At 41.6% G+C, this 19,899-nt stretch overlaps 1 protein-coding gene across 1 annotated transcript in view; it reads right to left on the minus strand.

Moving 5' to 3' along the window:
• si:ch211-286o17.1 (hematopoietic progenitor cell antigen CD34) overlaps nucleotides 1-18,661 on the minus strand; it is a 57,680-nt gene extending 39,019 nt beyond the window's left edge. The window contains exon 1 of the mRNA XM_034165839.1: nucleotides 18,394-18,661. Coding sequence (XP_034021730.1) covers nucleotides 18,394-18,478 — 85 coding nt within the window. The 5' untranslated portion in view covers nucleotides 18,479-18,661. The remainder of the gene's footprint in view (nucleotides 1-18,393) is intronic.
• Between the last annotated feature and the right edge of the window lie 1,238 nt (nucleotides 18,662-19,899).

Consider the following 19,899-nt stretch of genomic DNA (forward strand, 5'->3'; position numbering starts at 1 on the left):
TTCACTAAAACATTTTGCACAGCAATTATATTAAAACAGAAAACTTTGGCTCTCATGGAAAATAATAATAAAAAAAAACCCTACCTGTATAAATGCAGGTGAGTCTGCCGTTAAATAATGCATTTGTTGCTGTCTCTGATTCCTGCTTGTTAGATTAAAAAATTCACAATTTTCCCATCAGCCTCTCACTGAAAACCCTGTAAGTTCTGAACACGCACAAAACTTATTGACGAACTTTGCGTATATCAGCTGACAAGAAACTAATTTTGCTGGATGAAACAAAGACTTTGGTCGGACAAAAATGAACACAGAGTAGCTCCTTCACTGTGTGACTGTAGCAAAGCTAGCCATATTGAAACACACTTTGTTTCTCACAATAAAATGTTTTTCACAAGTACGACACACAAGGAGAAAAACATTGTAAAAACTCTTTTTATAATATGTTGGGGGTTAAGGAATTAACTTATTTTAGGTGGCCATTTAATAAACTTTAATAAAAACAATTACCAACCTTCTTCACAAAAGGGGGTGGGCTGATGGTTGGCCCTAGGACCTCAGACGTGTGAATATGGTAGGTCAGTGAAAGTATTACCCTTTTTAAACAAGGCCAAAATGTGGTTGTGGTTGGATATTGTGAAGACTTTGCGTCCGTCCATTTGTGCTCAGCATAAGTCCATTCCTGTTACTGCCTGGGTCTTCAAATTCACAGGGGGCATTCTTGGGATGCAAACCTTGGACAGGTTCAAAGATGGTTAACCTTGACCTATTCAATGGGGTCAAAAGTTTTAACCACTGCTGTCTCTTCTTCACTAACTGGTTGGTGTTGGTCTAGTGGTTAAAGCATTGGGTTGAGACCAGAGGATCCTTGGTTCAAATCCAAGCCTCACCGGAAAATCACTAAGGGCCCTTGGGCAAGGTCCTTAATCCCCTAGTTGCTTCCGGTGTGTAGTGAGCGCCTTGTATGGCAGCAGCCTCACATCAGGGTGAATGTGAGGCATTATTGTAAAGCGCTTTGAGCTTCTGATGCAGATGGAAAAGTGCTATATAAATACAGTCCTTTTATAACTAATTTTTTTTTATCTCTATTACAGTTTGTGGTGTGTAATGTGTTGCTTCCAGTGGTTTGTGTCACTGAGGCTCAGCGATTTACTGAAATGGCAGAGTAGCATAAACAGAGCGTCTTATGCTGCATTCAGATGTTGGCTTTGACGGATGGTAAACCAGATGTTCTGTTTTCAGTGAGAAGAGGGAAAATGTAGCCAACACTGGCTATGTATGCATTAATCATGCACTGTGATGGCACTTACTGTCAAGTAAAATTTTTTTCTAATTTTACTATTTACCGTAGCAACAAGGACCAACAAGATGTTGTTTCAGCTTTAATGACGACACGAGACACAGCCAGTGAGAAGTTGAATATTTAACGATACAGCCACCTGGTTTAAATCAGGCAAATGTCAATTTGTGATATATAGAGTAAAAATTAAGCTGCAGAGTCAGACAAAGTAGACTTTTTAAGCAACCATTAGAGCCAGAGCTTCCTGTTTCAACATAACACTGTCCAGAACCGTAGAACCACGTCTCATCTCTTCACCTGCTTTCTGCAGCAGCAGACTGCAGTAATTTTAACACTAGACCTGCATGGGTCACCCCCGGAGGCCTGTCTGAGCAATGCAACTCAGAACAATGCAAATGCAGGGACATGAACTGGACCTGCTGAGCCATGCAGGCGACACCACTGTCATGCCAAATTTTGCGTTGAGTAATTTTAGCTGAGACTGCTGTAGTTTTTGTTTTTTCAGCACATCCACTGAATCACAGCTGTTGCACATTGTGTGCTGTGTGTGCAACTAACTGTGGTGTTATCTGCAGGCCGTCAGTCTATATTTGACAAAACAGGAAAAATGTAATTCATAGTCATGTTTGTTCAACCAAATATTCAATCAAATGGCAACAACACAGACAGAAGCATCCTCTTTGTGGTACATATAAAGGTTAGTGGAGGTTGGAAAAAACATTCAGTTCAATGTGTTTAAACGACACCAAATCACAGCATAGGTTGCCTCAAGGTGCTTGCTCAGGGTCTTGCCCTGCTCACCCTGAGCAAGCATGCTGGAAGCAATGGCCAAGAAGACTGCCGCTTCACACATTTTGATTCCAGTAAGAAACATCAAGTAGACCTGACTCAGTGGGGCAACCATTTGCTTTGGCCATACTACCGCTCACAAAATAAAAAAAGGAAGCACAATCAGAATCAGAAGAAGTTTATTGCCATTGCCAGTGAACAGGATTCACAGACTAGGAATTTGCTTCGGTACAATGGTGCAACATTAAGAAGAGATAAAATGCTAAGATAAAATATAACATATGTGTCAAAATAAGACAAAATATAAGATAAAAAAAAAGAAATATGAAATATGAAAGGCTGTGTGCAACAGAAAAACAGAGAAACAGAAAAAACAGTGCAGTGGGAGGAGTACAATTAAAACCAAAGTACATTGTCTAAAGTGACCCATGATAAAATGATAAAGTGACAGAGTTAAGCTTAAGGTGACTGAGTTATGAGGTGTTCATGAGTCTAACAGCAGAGGGGAAGAAACTGTTCTTATGGCGGGAGGTTCTGGGCCGAATGGACCGTAGCCTCCTGCCCGAGGGGAGTGGTTTGAATAGACCGTGTGCAGGGTGAGAAGGGTCAGCTGTGATCCGACCTGCTCGGCCCAGAGTCCTGGAGACGTGCAGGTTGTGGAGAGATGGAAGGCTACAGCCGATCACCTTCTCAGCAGAGGCCACAATGCGCTGCAGTCTGTGTCTGTCCCTGGCTGTGGTCCTGGTGTACCACACCGTGATGGAGGAGCAGAGGATGGACTAGATGATGGCCGTGTAGAACTGCACCATCAGCTGGACAGGCAGCTTGGCCTTCTTCAGCTGCCGCAGGAAGTACATCCTCTGCTGGGCCTTCTTGATGAGGGAGCTGATGATTGACTCCCACTTGAGGTCCTGGGTGATGGTGGTGCCAAGGAAGCGGTGACAGACCACAGTGGTGATGGGGCTGTTGGTGAGGGCGAGGGAGGGCGGGGGGGCTGTGGCTTTCCTGAAGTCCACAATCATCTCCACTGTTTTCTGGGCGTTGAGCTCCAAGTTGTTGCTGCTGCACCAGGTCACCAGCCGGTCCACCTCCCTCCTGTAGGCAGACTCATCCCCATCCGAAATGAGTCCGATGAGGGTGGTGTCGTCCGCAAACTTGATGAGCTTTACAGAGTCGTAGCTGGAGGTGCAGCAGTTAGTGTACAACCAAGTATCGTCAAACATGTACCAGGTGGAAATGGGTGTGTCCTACATCATGAGATTAAGGTTAATCCAGTGAATGCGTGGATATAAATTGTGTGAATGCGAGATGTACACTTTTAGAGTTGTAGGCCAAAATGCATTTGTGTCACTATAGTGCCCCCTACAGGTGGATTTTGGGAAAAGGGAGAGATAAATCATTCAAAAATGGACCGAAAAAAGTAGGTTGCTCAGCCTAGCTGGACTGGGAGAAGTACTGCTGTGCTTCCAGTCACACGAGGCTTGGACACCTAACAAGACCAGCATGACTATTTTACAACTGTCAAAATGTTAATGCAGCATTACTGCATATCGTTGGCATGCACATTCACTGGCCTGTTGTCCTTTTTGTCATCTGTAATATGTTTTGGGACTTCTTGATTGCATATCGGTCAGTTTCAAAGTGAGACAAATATATAGCTCGACTGCTCAAATGAAAAGAATGAAGTGGTTATGAAGATTTTCCACCTTGTGCACAACATATATGTTGAGCTGACAGTGACTTTCAGACATGGTGTCCAAGTTCTTTGGGTATGATGGTTGTAAAACAATGTAAGAACCATGAATGCCCACACACTACCAAGAACACACAAATATTGCACATATTTTTCCTCAATTCCTGCTTTTTGGATAATGTTATTAGAAGGTGCCCACATTCTCTTTTGTCAGACCTGTATATTTTACTATTAGTGCACAAACACTGCAAACCAACCCCAGTTATCTTAATCACCTCTGACTCCGTATGTTATGCACTGTGGGTCTGACTTCATTGCTGTTTTGACGACTTTCCCACCAGAGGCCTTGAGTGATGGCTGCGGTCTGGATATGCTCCATCCCACCCCCCCAGTCTCTTGGGGATTCGGAATAAAGGAATGTGGCCGGCTTTGGAAGGAGACAAGCCTGGAGTTCCACACCCTCCTCTCTACTTGTTTTCTTCCAGTAATACACAGATAAGCTGAGCCATCTACGCTGGTGATATGTAGGCATCCACTCCTACACCTTCCTTGTAGTGAAGCATTACATAAAGGAACATGTCAGGAGCCTTATGAATGCAGGGCTGCTTTGCATTATTTGGCCTTTGTGTTTTTTGCCCTTGAGACAACTCTTTCAACACTCCTCAAAGCCGCTCTAAAAGTTGTCCGTCCAATTTGGCATGACATTGAGTGTAATTTCTAAATGCAGTCAGTGTGTTCATTTTGCATCTGCTATTGTGTCTCTTTGGGTGGATCACAAAGCAGCTGTTTGATGTTTGAAATGGGCAGAACCTCCTTTGGCTTGGCTGTTCAGTTTCAAGAACATAGGGACTCTCCCAGCACAAAAGGAGCCATTAGTGATGCAAGTGTACGTGAAACATTCAAACACATTAAAGGGCATTTACACGAGCATGCCTTTGCTTCATGACACATCACAACCTGTGTCATGCTGGAGAGTAAACTCATCTTTAACGGGTGCAGACAGGACGTGAGAGGGGCATCGGTGTGTGCTATTGCGCACAGAGAATTTTGAAATGTTCAAAAAATCTTTCACGCACAAATGTCATGCTATGTGGTGTGATCTAATCTCCAACATGACGTGCAGCTCCTCAAGTGTAAGTAAACAAGCAGTGAACAGGGCGAGTGGTGACGTCAGAGGATCACAGACGAGCTATTCTGGAAGATTATAACAAGAAGTTAAATCTGTTATAAACATAAAAATAAATACTTTAACAGCTGCACACAAGAAGGAAAAAACATGCAATTGTTTTATCAAGCCATGACAATATAAACAAGTCAAATAATTACCTTTTTAGATGGCTCAAAATGCTCTCTGCAGCTTGTTATGCTCCAGCTGCAGCCTCCTCTGTGATTCAGGAAGTGATTAGAGCCATTTTCAACAGCCAATTTGCAGAAAAAAATTATTTAATCCGCCACAAAATAATTATTTTATATACGCAGCGTCCAGCAGAGAGCACATGGCAGCCGGTAGAACAAAGAACGCCGTCAAGCTGTGAACACAGTGGGTGGGATCGTCATGACACAGGTCGTGCTGTTGCGTGAAGCAAAGGCCTGCTCGTGTAAATGGGCCTTAAGCCAGTACAGCACAGCAGTCACCATGTTTGGCCATCTAAACACTTTGGGCTCAATTCCATAAGACCCCATTCAGACTGGGGCTGGCAATCCATTTTTACCGAGATTCGGGCAGATAGGTGTTTTTTTCTGAATCTGAACATCACAAATCAGATTAAGATGGATTCTCTTATTACAATATCCAGTTTGTACTCATCACTCCGGTAAGCACTCGCTGCCACAGTCACAGCCAAAGTTGATGGCTGGTTGTGTTTTGTCATTATCAAGCAGGACAAATGAACATTGACAGATAAAATATTTAAGTGCAGAGAGTCACTTGATGTTAAACAGATAAACGTGATTTTTGTGATATTTCAGAAAGGAATTAACTTGTAACCTAACAAAAAGTTAGCTTTGTAAGATGACATCAGAGCCATGTTTTACTGTTAAAATGTAATGCTCTGCAACATGACCAGTCTGAATGGGGTTGTGCTTTTACCACTGTGTTGGCTTGTTGTTAGCTGTGTATTGTTTGATGTCCAACAAACAAATTCAGGCTCACTGTTTTATTTTTTTTTTCTTGTGGGGTTTTTGTTTTTGTTTGTTTGTTTGTTTCATTATGAAAGTGCTGAGATGAAGGGCAACCCTGTGCCCTGTTAGTGCAAACCAGTATGTTAGAAAACTGTTACTCAACCATCAGAAGACTTTCAAAGGAATTGGAAAAAAAAACTTTTGAAACTTTTGACTACTGTCTCACAGCTTCTCACATCTAAAGATGATTTGTACAGTTTTTAGTCACAGGCAAGTCACAGACTATGATTTTACAAGGACTGTTAATTTTAACTGTGCAGTTAATAACACAGCAAATGAAAGACATAAAGTCAAATCTAATGACATATTCAACACCATTTATGCTATTCCTATCAGCTTCCTACTGGAAGTGTGTACTTCTCAAGAAGTCCTCCAGGGCCTGGTTTCATAAACCAGTCTAGCCTTTTAGTCTGCTTAACTCACTTAATTGACTAAGGTTAGTCGCCCAACATTAGCCATCTAATCTCTGTTTCACATTGACTCACGTTGGTTGAATAGTTTCACGGGCATAAGCAGCCTCGCAAGCGCCGTTGCCAAGAAACGCCTCCAGTGTGCAAGAGTTTTGTTTACTTCTAGGTTGGTCATCTGTTACAAACATGGCTGAAATTTTGATGACTAAAATAAGATTAGTTTTCTCTTTACTAGGCTAAAAACCTTAGTCAGATAAGGTGAAACTTTAGCCAGCTAAGAGCTTTGTGCAATGACTAACGTGAAAAGATTACTCGACTGAGTTTAGTCGACTAAACAAGATTAGACCGCTTTATAAAACTGAGCCCAGGACGTAGTCCCTAGAGATGAGTCCCAAGAACTGCTTGGTCACAAAATAGGGCATGTGGCCTGCAGACACTAGGTGACCACTATTGCGTAATCCAAGAGTTTCTCTGCACACCCTTCCTGCAACACACAACAGTCGAACTCGAACTCAAGCTGCCTCACTTATTTTAACATTTGAACAAATAAATTTCCCTGAGTTAGGTTCAGGAAATAAAGAATTCTTCCACTGGACATGAAGCTGAATGTCCTGAATAGCTGTCAAATAATCCAAGATGGCTTTAACACTCTAAGAAGAAACCACCTCTAATTTCTGTGTCCTAAAAATACATCCTTCCACTTCTTTGTACCCTAAAAATACATCCTTCCACAGCAATGTGAGAATGCCTTCCATTGCGAGGAATTGAGTGGAGGTTGTGGGAATGGGCCATAAGTAGGGTCTAGTATGCAAGACCCTGATCACCCCACTTAAGAAGCTGCATTCTGGATCAGAACCAGCTGCATAAACAAATTACACACCGTTATGCTCTCAGCGTAATACTCAAGAATGCTTTAAAATTGTTACTGTAATTGTAGCATTTGTCAACTTAAAATACATTTGTTTGTCCTATATATTGTGAAATGGAATATCCTTTTTTTTCTTCCCTTCATTAAAAAAAAAAGGTACAAATCCTCAGTTGTACTGCTATCAAGTGTTTGAACATTTCCTTTTTAATGGCAGAAAACCTTTTGGGAGGCATGTTGACGTCAGTGCGGCATCAGATGAACAGAAACTTAATCCGAGAACATACTTCACTCATGCCAGCGCTCCCCGACTCACCGCAACAAGAGCCTTTCTATGATAAATCCACGAAATAATGTGTTAGATGCTTGTTAGAAATTGAATTTCTATTTTTCTACCCCTGGCAGACTATGGCGTCTCTTTCCAAATGATGCTCCAGCCTGTTTAAATTCCATAACTACTTCTTGGTTTTTAGACAGGATTCTGCAATCCTGAGCATCCACAGAAAAAATGTCATTTTGATAACGAGGAGTGCGATGTGTCACGTTGTACTTTAAGAATCTGAACTTGCAGCGGGCTGAGGAATGTGACATTGGAGCTTCAGTCCTTTGGGTTAAACACGCTCTGCAACTTGAGCCCCTTAGAAACAAAAGATTGCGTGCTGCCCCCCTCTATCTGGACCCCCAGACATCCACACACTCCACCCCTGTTGTTCATGTCACCATGACTGAAAGCAGAACCCAGTCACTTTTCTCCTGGCAGAGTAGTAACTAGATCTCATGGTTTCAAACAAACCTGTGGAAGCAGCCGTCGATGCCCAGCTGCAGCCCTGACCCAACCCAACCCAATCCCCAAGGGTGCCGCAGCTCCTTGTCAAGAGCATGACGCCTGTTTCTAGGGACCACAATAAGGAAGCATGACATCTGCTTTCAATTGGCAGCATTATATCTGCTCCCCCACTCTCTACACACCACCAATCACTCACATGCTCACCATTGCCAATTAGCGTTTCACTGTTGCATGTATTCAGGGGAGTAAACCTGTCTAGTCAGAGTAGAGGGAGACCGTTAAAGGATCCTGTTGCAGACTGAGACCAGATTTGGCTTCTGCAACTTAGTGGCTCTACGCTGAATTTTCTCTCAGTAGAATTTCAGACAAACTACAAACTGTGCTTGAGGAAGTATTTGCACTCGTATTTAGGGGTGATCTTTGGAGCACCGCTACAATAGGCCCTGTCTATATGGAGATGGGTTTAGGTGTACCGGCAAAGGTTTTGTATCATATGAGGTGTCATCCACACTGAACTAGCGTTTTCGGTGGCCAGAAATTGCAGATAAATCTGAAAATCTTCATGTAGAGAAGCAATACGGAACTTTTGAAGCAATGATGTCCTAACCACATTTTTTAAAATCTCAGTGGCATATAATGAATTAGTTGTTGTTGTTAATGGGGTAATTTATACTTTTTGTCTTGTTTGATCATTAATGGGATTTATTTTCGTCACTAGTACAATGCTAAAGAGATGAATGTTGACTTAGTCAGTGTTGGGACAGTTGTGACATGAATAAAATAATTGCAGAACAGACTTTCATCTTTTAAAATAAGGTACTTTTTTCTTGTTGGCAGAATAAAATGGCGGCTTCCTCTGGCTCAGGCTGAGAAATGCACCCGGAACAGACAAACACAAAGGAATTTCTTTAAAAAAAAAAAAAAGACATTTGTTCACAAGTAATTTCCATGATAAGGAATTAACGTCTTATGTGGATAACACTTTCAGGCTGTGATGATGAATCCAGCTGAAAAGACACTACATGTCAGATTAACAGATTTATATTCATGCTGTATACTGCTTTGTAAAGTTCTCAGTTCTGCTGCTACATTGATCAGCTCTTTACACTGTGCATGTGTCACGTCAACTTCTCAGTTTTTTAAGCATTACAGCGCCACATACAGGCCTGATATGTACTACAGGGTGATTTTGTTTGTTTGTTTGTTTTTACACTTCAATCAGTTTCTCAAAAATTAATACCCTGATCTTGATGAAATATATTAGTCATACTTATGCCCATGACACTGGTAGAATTTGAAGGTTTGTTTAGCCTTGGCAGAGGTTTGTGCTCTCTGAGTGCTGATAACTTTGACCTCCACCAGGAATGTAGTGTTTCAGTCCCGTTTGTTTACTTATCGATTTGTTGGCAAGATACTTTCAAAATGCATCAGCAGATTTAAATCCAGATGGAAATCCAGGATCATTATTAATTATGTTTATAATGTCTCCCATTGACTTTCACATTATTTGCAGACTCGGGTAACGACAAAAAAAATGGACTGCTGCAGCCAATTTGCGAGGCATGTGTCATCTAAATACTGAGTTTTCCCTTTCAGAGCTTCATTCCTTTCAAATCAGAGTCAAACACCAACACCCTTTTGGTCTTTTTCATCAAGCAACTTGTTTTGGCAGTAGAATGTTAACACTTATTATGTGTGAATACGGTACAGATGCAGGAAAACGTTCAAAGATGAAACCATTTGGACAGGAATGAAAGGAAGCCCAGCTTCCTTCTCATTTTGGAAATAGGCCATCCCAAGTAAATGAGGATCCTGTTTGTGGATTTGCTTTAATCATCACATGTGGACAGCAGCATACACCCAGTGGCATTTTGTGGACATGAGTCACATTTTGGGACAATAATTTGTCCCCATAAAGTCACCCATTCATCTTTAGGGCCTGGTTTTGGTTAACTTTAGGTTGACGACTGTGGTTACTTTTGTGTTTTGCGTACATTTCCAGTGGATGAATGTTTGTTACCGCAATGTCCTTAAGTGCCTGGAATAAGTCGTCTTGCCACTTCTGGCTCATTTGACACTGGGATTTCGCTTTTTTTTAATCCCCCTGTACTGTGTTGCTGACCATGATTCTTTAGTACATCTGTTACTTCAATGGCAGGACATAAACAATAATGTACATAATTACAAGCCTTAGAGTTGGCAGTGAGGTTTTTGCCAAAATGACCCTACGGTGAAGGCCAAGCGCAAATGGTATCGCAACTATTGTTTACAAGTAGAGTTTTCAGATCTATAACCTAAAGGCTTCCAGACCAAAATGTATGTATGATACATTCCCAGCATGCACTCTGTTTCACTGTGAAACCCTAGAATCTCTTTCCTGTTGCTTCATCTGGTAAACATTTTCATCATTATCCCTCTTATATTTCTTATCATCTCATCTTTAGTTTCTGCGACCACAAGCTACATCTACAACCCCTGGCAAAAATTATGGAATCACCGGCCTCGGAGGATGTTCATTCAGTTGTTTAATTTTGTAGAAAAAAAGCAGATCACAGACATGACACAAAACTAAAGTCATTTCAAATGGCAACTTTCTGGCTTTAAGAAACACTATAAGAAATCAGGAAAAAAAAAATTGTGGCAGTCAGTAATGATTACTTTTTTAGACCAAGCAGAGAGAAAAAAATATGGACTCAGGGTAAATCATCACGCAATGTTGCAAAAGATGTTGGTTGTTCACAGTCAGCTGTGTCTAAACTCTGGACCAAATACAAACAACATGGGAAGGTTGTTAAAGGCAAACATACTGGTAGACCAAGGAAGACATCAAAGCATGAAGACAGAAAACTTAAAGCAATATGTCTCAAAAATCAAAACTGCACACCAAAACAAATGAGGAACGAATGGGAGGAAACTGGAGTCAACATCTGTGACCGAACTGTAAGAAACCGCCTAAAGGAAATGGGATTTACATACAGAAAAGCTAAACGAAAGCCATCATTAACACCTAAACAGAAAAAAAACAAGGTTACAATGGGCTAAGGAAAAGCAATCGTGGACTGTGGATGACTGGATGAAAGTCATATTCAGTGATGAATCTCGAATCTGCATTGGGCAAGGTGATGATGCTGGAACTTTTGTTTGGTGCCGTTCCAATGAGATTTATAAAGATGACTGCCTGAAGAGAACATGTAAATTTCCACAGTCATTGATGATATGGGGCTGCATGTCAGGTAAAGACACTGGGGAGATGGCTGTCATTACTTCATCAATAAATGCACAAGTTTACATTGATATTTTGGACACTTTTCTTATCCCATCAATTGAAATGATGTTTGGGGATGATGAAATCATTTTTCAAGATGATAATGCATCTTGCCATAGAGCAAAAACTGTGAAAACATTCCTTGCAAAAAGACACATAGGGTCAATGTCATGGCCTGCAAATAGTCCGGATCTTAATTCAATTGAAAATCTTTGGTGGAAGTTGAAGAAAATGGTCCATGACAAGGCTCCAACCTGCAAAGCTGATCTGGCAACAGCAATCAGAGAACGTTGGAGCCAGATTGATGAAGAGTACTATTTGTCACTCATTAAGTCCATGCCTCAGAGACTGCAAGCTGTTATAAAAGCCAAAGGTGGTGCAACAAAATACTAGTGATGTGTTGGAGCGTTCTTTTGTTTTTCATGATTCCATAATTTTTTCCTCAGAATTGAGTGATTCCATATTTTTTTCCCTCTGCTTGGTCTAAAAACACAACGTTCCTGACTGTCACAATTTTTTTTCCTGATTTCTTATAGTGTTTCTTAAAGCCAGAAAGTTGCCATTTGAAAATACTTTAGTTTTGTGTCATGTCTGTGATCTGCTTTTTTCCTACAAAATTAAACAACTGAATGAACATCCTCCGAGGCCGGTGATTCCATAATTTTTGCCAGGGGTTGTAGGTTGTGTCAACAGATCAATTTGCCAACATCCATGAATCCGCTCTGGCCTCAGTTCTCCATTGGATTCCCCTGCCTGTGGTTCAAAGTCTGTATTTTGGACCATAGCTTCATTTTCCAAAAAAAGCAGTTTGAAGTTACTTCTTTGTTGCTGATTTCCTTCCCACAGGCTTGTACAAGACAGTGACAGTGTAGTGAAGTACAACGCTATGCTTCAAAATGCCTGAGTTCATTCTCAGCTCCGTTTTTCATACTTTCAAGCTTGTCTTCGTGACCGCAGGACCTTTGTGGCCGGGACGGCGGTGGGATCGAACCCGGACGGCTCGCACTAAAGACCATTCCTCTACCAGGTCAGCCAAACGGGAATTCCCCCGGACGGCTCGCACTAAAGACCATTCCTCTACCAGGTCAGCCAAAGGGGAATTCCCCATTAGCCAAGCTAGCGGGAATGTCTTTTCAATCAGGACCTGGGACCTTCATCCCGCTACATATCTCCCCACCATTTTTGACTTCGTCCCGAAGTCACAGGTGCATTTAAGCATGTTCTGTGACTACCAACATCCTGTTTGTGACGCCAAATTGTGACCGCAGGACCTTTGTGGCCGGGACGGCAGTGGGATCGAACCCGGATGGCTCGCACTAAAGACCATTCCTCTACCAGGTCAGCCAAAGGGGAATTCCCCGTTAGCCAAGCTAGTGGGAACATCTTTTTAATCAGGACCTGGGACATTCATCCCGCTACATCTTGTTGGAACTACTTTAAGCTTCGCTCACAACCCGCTATATGTGCTGTTATGGGCAGTCTCCTAGGGGAGAAATGGCAAAACCATGCATGAGACATGCACGTCGCATGCGTGTGTGGTCAAGGCATATTTGGTAGATCATGTAGTGTGTAGCATTGGAGAAAGGAAGAAGAGGGCACCACCAGGATGATATTCCACATTATTATCACTTTACCAGGGCGTTGCTGGGCCGGTATCATAGATTTACGTCAACGGTATCTGGCTATACCCATCCGCTGTGCGTAAACAAGTGACATCATAGCGCACAGCCCAAGAACTGTCCACAGAGGGAAAAAAAAAACTGTCCGGAGAGAAAAAGATGAAAAGGTGAGAAGTGTGTTTTGGTCCCAATATGGATATTACAGATGATTTTTCTCATGGATAGTACGACAATGAACAGCAGCTAAAGCAGCCAGCTTGATGAGGGAGAGCAGCCCGAGCCAGACAGCGCGAGACACGACAAAAGTGAGCCAACTTTTTATGTACGCGTTACGTGTTGTGTATCAGTAAAAAGTTACAATAATGCAAATAACATGCTGTTGTCATGCGGTATGCATTTTTCTGAGTCCCTCCATCCATCCTGTCGCCCGCAATGACAGCTATTCACCCGAGTTAGACGAGGGCGAATAGCTGTCATTTTGGGCAACTGGGCATGGACGTCGGGCCTCTTGAAAATGCATACCACCTTCCAAAAGCATGTTATTGTATTATTATTATCACTTACTGAGGCGTTGCTGGGCCAGTAGCATAGATTTACATTTACGCTACCTGGCTATACCTGCCCACAGTAGTGGGTGGGTATTGGGATACCTGCCCGCCGTGCATAAAGTGATGACATCATAGCGTGCAGCCCAATAACTGTCCGCAGAGGAAAAGATGAAAAGACGAGAAGTGTGTGTTGGTCCCAATATGGATATTACAGAAGATTTTATCATGGGTAGTCCAACAATGAACAGCAGCCAAAGCATTCAGCTTGATGAGGACACCCTGACGAATTTGGAGAGCAGCGCGGTACGAGCCAACACGACAAAAGTTAAAGTGAGCCAACTTTTTATGTACGTGTTTGCTGGGTGTCGTGCGTTTTGAAATGACATTAAATATTGTTAATGTGATTCCACGTGTTGTGTATCTCAGTAAGTGATAATAATGCAAATAACATGCAGTTGTCGTGCGGTATACATTTTCAGAGTCCCTCTGTACATACCCAGATGCCCAAAATGACCGATAGCCGCCCAAGTTAAACAAGAATATCGGTCATTTTGGGCGACTGGGCATAGACGGAAGGACTCTGAAAATGTATACCACCCTCCAAAAGCACGTTATTGTATTAGTATGCACCAACGCCCCGCCCCCTTCCTGAAAAATCTGACTCTTGGGTTTGTGAGGCTTTAGTAAGTCTACATGAAAATTGTGATGTTTTTATCTGCATGATCATATATTAATATCACAATAGGTGATTTGTGGGGGAAAAGACTTGGTTAGTTAATGTGTTCATTGTGTAATTTGGTCTGGATTTTGAATTGGTCACGCGTGACTCACCGCATGTTAATTTATGGGAACTGGCAGTGCAGAACTTGTGCGCATTTCCTGCTTTACATTTCCCCCTACTTGAAGGATTTCCTTCTCAGACACAGCAGTTCTGTGGTACACCAGTTAAGATTCTGGATTAATTCTGGTTACAAAGAGAAGGACAATATGAAGGACAAATATAGCCTTTTTTTCTGAAACAGTGCACTGTAGAAAGTAATTTTTTCCTTGTGGCACCCAGAGGTACCAAATGCCCTTCCTATGACATATTCAGGGTTGGACTATAGGTTAGGATTAGGACTAATTTTGCAGTAAAAATAGTATTTTCCGGAATATAAGTTGTGGGTATTTTTTCCTACCTTGGGAGGCTCTGTGAATTATGCCTTGATGGGACTCATATGAAGAAGAACGTATCTATTCAATAATAATAACAGCAACTATTCAAGGATTTTAACCAGGAATCAAAGCACTCAGAAAATAAACTAATAAGAAAAGAGTAAACACTAATGGCAAAAGTACACTAAAACGGTACACAAAATCTGTATTCATCTCACAACTTCTTTTGTCCAGACTGTGTCAAAAAAACAAACAAACAGTATTTTGCCCATTGCACATTCATTTGTTAGTGTTGCTTATTTGTAGAATTTAACTTGCCTTATGTTACCCACCACAAGTTGATGGCTTTCTGCATAAATCCACTGTTCACTATTCCAGCAACCTGCTTCCATCTGACAATTTATTTTATCCAAGGTGCATTAAATAACATCTGCTATGTTGTCCAATTCATGCTGATGTACATTTATGGCTGTTTTTTTTAACACTTTACTCCATACATGCATTTACTCCGTACCTGTCGGAGAGGTCTTTCTCCATCAGGCTGGGGGACTCCACCTCGTCTTCAGCCCCTCTTCATTGTGGAGTCCCCCAGGGTTCTATCCTGGTACCCATTCTTTTTGCTCTTTATCTCCTACCACTCAGAGAGATTTTTAAAAAACATGACGTGGCCTACCATTTTTATGCTGATGATTGTCAAATCTACATGCCTATCGCTAAAAACAGCCTTTGCACCCTGACACCCCTACTCAACTGTCTGTGTGACGCCAGGGCTTGGTTGTCACAGAATTTTTTGAAACTTAATGAGGGCAAGACATAGGTTATGTTGTTTGGAAGTACCCTCCTTGACTTGGGACCTCTTAAGGATTTTGTACGTCCCAAGGTCACCAGCCTTGGCGTCATGATAGACAGCGATTTTAAATTTGATAAACAAATCAATGGTGTTCTGAAATCGTGCTTTTATCATCTTCGTCTTTTATCAAAGGTAAAACCGTTTTTATCTTTCAACCTTTTTGAACAAGTTGTGCACTGTTTTATTTCAAGTCGTCTGGACTACTGTAACCCACTTTATTTCGGCATTAGCCAACGGGCTCTTTCCCGATTGCAGTATGTCCAGAACGCTGCAGCGTGACTTTTAACAGGAGCCTGGAAGCGTGATCACATAACCCCAATTCTTGCATCTTTGCACTGGCTTCCTATTAATTTTAGAATTGATTTTAAGATTTTATTGTTTGTTTTTAAAGCTTTGAATGGAATGGCCCCTCAATACATCACTGACCTCCTACAAATTTAGGTCTCTGCTCTGAGGTCTGAGGGCCATTTCTAGCTCGTGGTACCCAAGACGAGACTTAAAATCAGGGGGGACAGGGCTTTCTCTGTGGCTGGCCCCAGACTTTGGAACACTCTGCCCCTCCATGTCCGAACAGCCACCACAGTGGAGTGTTTTAAGTATCTTCTGAAGACCCACTTTTATTCTCTGGTTTTTAACACTGAGTTGTGTGGTCCTCTGTTTTATTGGTTTTGTTTCTATTTTGGTAGATTTTATTGGTTTTATCTTTTGTATGCTGTATGTATTTATTTATTTATCTTGCACATTTTAGTTAATTTTATTGTTAATTTTCTTATTTTTAAGTTTTGACTACTGGGGTTTTATCTATCGTGATTCTATTGTATGTGCAGCACTTTGGCACATTTTTGTTGTTAAATGTGCTATATAAATAAAGTGGATTGGATTGGATACAAACTGACTTAAAAAAAAACACCTAAGCTGAAGTGATCAGAGATTATTCCACACATCACTTCCTGTATACATAAAAGTACTCTTTATATTCAAGTGCCTTCATGTGATGGTGGTAAAAATACAGTAACATAATTGTGTAGTTGCAACAAAAGGGATCCACTATTTTTTCTCCATTCAAACGGAGACACGGCCTACATTGATAATATCAGCACATAAGTACCTCCTGAAAAGTTCTCTAGTCAGGCTGCAACATTGCATTGTGAAACCAAACATATACAAACATGAACCTTGTGCCTCGTGCCAAACTTTCACATGTGAAAACACCTGAAGTGTCCTGTCTAAGGACACACAGTCTGGTAGTGTGAAGCACAGACCTGGATTTGAACCCTAGTCTATATATTGGTAGTTCCAGTCCTAATCCACAGGGCTACCAGCTCTGCTCTGCCCAGAAAATATCATAAATATTATAAATTATTGGTTAAGCTAATGGGATAAATAAATGGAATAGGTTTGACCGTGTTGAATGTTTGGTGTGCACAGTAAAGGTCAAACAATGTCGACATCCATTGGATTCAGTGGCTTATAACATATGTCACCCTGTAACATGATAACTAAGCATAACAGGTGGTGGGTGCAAACCATTCCTTTTTACAACTCTATTTGCTCAACCAATTATTTGCATCACTTTTTACCAAAATTGGAGCAACTTTAACTTTTGACCCCTGTACGAACTGAAACTGACCTTAATCATCATTTGTGCTATGGTTTACCCCATAACTCCATAGAATTCAGTCATAGATGGTCCAAATTATACCATTTTGAAATTCTTCGACAAATAATATGGAACACCTTTCAAAATGATTGGAGCATTTTTAAATTTCGACCCCTGTGTAATTCTTTAATTGACCCCTACCTGGGCACCTTTTGGAAATTCAAGTGGACACTCTACTTTTTCAAAAGAGTGATGTCTAAGGAGTATTTGTGCCACATGTGGTGCTTGTGTCACCATTTGAAGGATTCCTCTGTAAATATTCTCTTATCTGCTGCATAATAACAGATGATTCAGTAATAAACTGAAACCTTGCATATGTCCTGTGACAGGTTGGTAACTTAATTAACACTTTCCAGATTTAAAAACAAACTGGAATGGCTCCTATGCTGTAACTGGACTACTCGCGGCATTACATCCTCATGTAACCTTTATTTGTTGCTCTACTTTGGTTGTTTTCAAATTTGCCATTGTTGGTACGTGAGCTGGAATACTAGTCAGAGAACAGGAGCCGCTGCCTTAAAAAAGAAAAAAGGGACAGAAACAAAAGGCGTTCATCTCCAGTGTTAATCATCAGTATGAGCTGGATTTGGTCAAATGCACATTGTTGGCTTCCAGCCAACTGTGGTATCTCACTGAAGGTCCTCTGCATCAATACATCACATTTGCCAGCCATAAGAAACCAAACACACCATGCCCTCATCTCACACACACATCGGAGGCACTCACATTACAACTCGCTAAATATAAACGCACACATACTCCAAATGTCCTTGAAGATGAAGGAAATCAGTTCAGCGACATAGTGAGCATAGTCTCAGAGGAACATCTGGCACATGGTTTTCCACAAACTGGTAAAAAGACAAAATTGTGGGAAATGCATTAATTTTTAAAAGTTCAAATCATCTCATTTCAGGATTAAAGGTCGTAATTTAAGATTTTTCCATCTCTGCAAACCTTTCAAAGCCCTGCCCAGCTTTAAAGCAATCCCTTTGTTTTCCAATGTATACTTCAGAACCATGATTTACTGTCATTTCCACCCCAAAATCACTGTTTACGACCTGCAACATGTCTTACAGGCATCATTCTTTTCAGGATTAAGATAATATGTTTGTATTCCAGGGAGCAGAAAAGTTGTAGAGTTAAAATATGAATTCCACCCAAACACCATTCAGGCAAACACTCCACCCAGCCCCACCCCTCTGGCCCTCTCTCAGTGGCACCTTCCCATAGAACTTTGACCATTTGAGTTTAACGAATTAAAAAAAAAAACTTACCGTTTGCCAACAGTGAGATGAGAAGCAAAGCAACAGCCAACATTTTGCGGGGCGAGTTTGTTACTGGTGTGAAGGATGCTGCCATTCTCCTTCTGCGAGCGCACGCGTCTGGCAGTTGTAAAGATGTATGGATGAAAGAAGGAAAAAAAAAAAACAGACAGGAAACTAAATCTGTAGCACGACAGCAGTTTAGGGTTTCCTCTTCGTGAGCGGGACGGGTGAATAAAGCACCACTTGTGTTCTGTTAGTTTTTATACTCCCCCCTTCCCTCCCTCCGTTACAGAGGCCCAGCCCTACACCCCTTCTTCCATGGGTTACTTTAACCCTTCCTCCGAAGCCCCCCACCCCTTTTGCACATCAAAATATGATCTGTAGTTTGCTATTTTTAAGTACTTGTTTGTTCAAGTACATTTTTGTGTAGAAAGGCACATATTTACTTTGTTATGAAGTCCTTTGAATATTTTTGTATTGATTTGCGCTTATTGCCTCATCACCAGTTCACAGAGGGTTCCAATCTTTGCTTGAACTGTGAACCCCATCTGGATGGGAGGAGTAATCCACCTCACAAAGGAAGGTGATGACTGTGACCCTGTCGCCTTTAACAGGTTTATGGAGATGAACCATGAAGCAGAATATTACAAGGGTACCGTCCACTGTTATGATAATAGAATTAATCCGTCTCACTTGGCCCAAAGCCTCACAACTCAGCACAGCAACCTATCAAGAGCAGCGGTTCCAGCGGAGAAGACACCACAGGATCCGCTTAAAGCTTTCACACTTCCACAGAGTCCTGAATGTGCCCACCCCCGCCCACTACCAATCTTTTGTTAGCTTTTTGGCTACGTGTTCTCATGCGCTTGGTAATTCACACATCTGGAACCACTGGGGAAGGCATGCTAAATGACTTGTTTAAAAAAAGGCCTCACCCTCCTAGACAAAGCAAAGTAGCTGCAACAACAACCAGTCACAAAACTTCAGATTTATTGTACCAACATCACATGTTTCAGACTGGTAATCTGATACCACTCCCACTGCTCGTAGCCCCTGTCCCTGTTTTGGCTCCATTCTTTCCCCCATCACCCCATTTCCTCCTTGTTGTTCCCCCCCTCCTCCACTGCAGAGCCCTATCTACCTTTCAGCTTCAACAGCAGGGGATCAAGTTAGGCAATTGGCCCCTCATCATGTCTCAAGATGAGATTTGCCAAAAACCCCAAGAGAAAAACCAGTGGCAAGTCCAGCAGCAAGTCACGTCGCCCAAGTGGAACATTCATTAGACTATTGGCTAGTTAAGTATTTCTGCTACTTCAGTCCTCATCAATCACAGCTTCCTGTTGAATGGTGGCAAGACACACAATAGACATTTGTACCCTGATTTCCTATGACTCTTGTCATGAAGAATCAGCATATTTATTTATTTATTTATTTATTTATTTATTTATTTCCTTCAGAGAGGTGGTGGCATAATGGTTTACATGTTGCACTGGGACACCAGCGATCCAGGTTCGC

The sequence above is a fragment of the Thalassophryne amazonica genome, chromosome 3, assembly GCF_902500255.1.
Source record: "Thalassophryne amazonica chromosome 3, fThaAma1.1, whole genome shotgun sequence".
NCBI lineage: Eukaryota > Metazoa > Chordata > Actinopteri > Batrachoidiformes > Batrachoididae > Thalassophryne > Thalassophryne amazonica.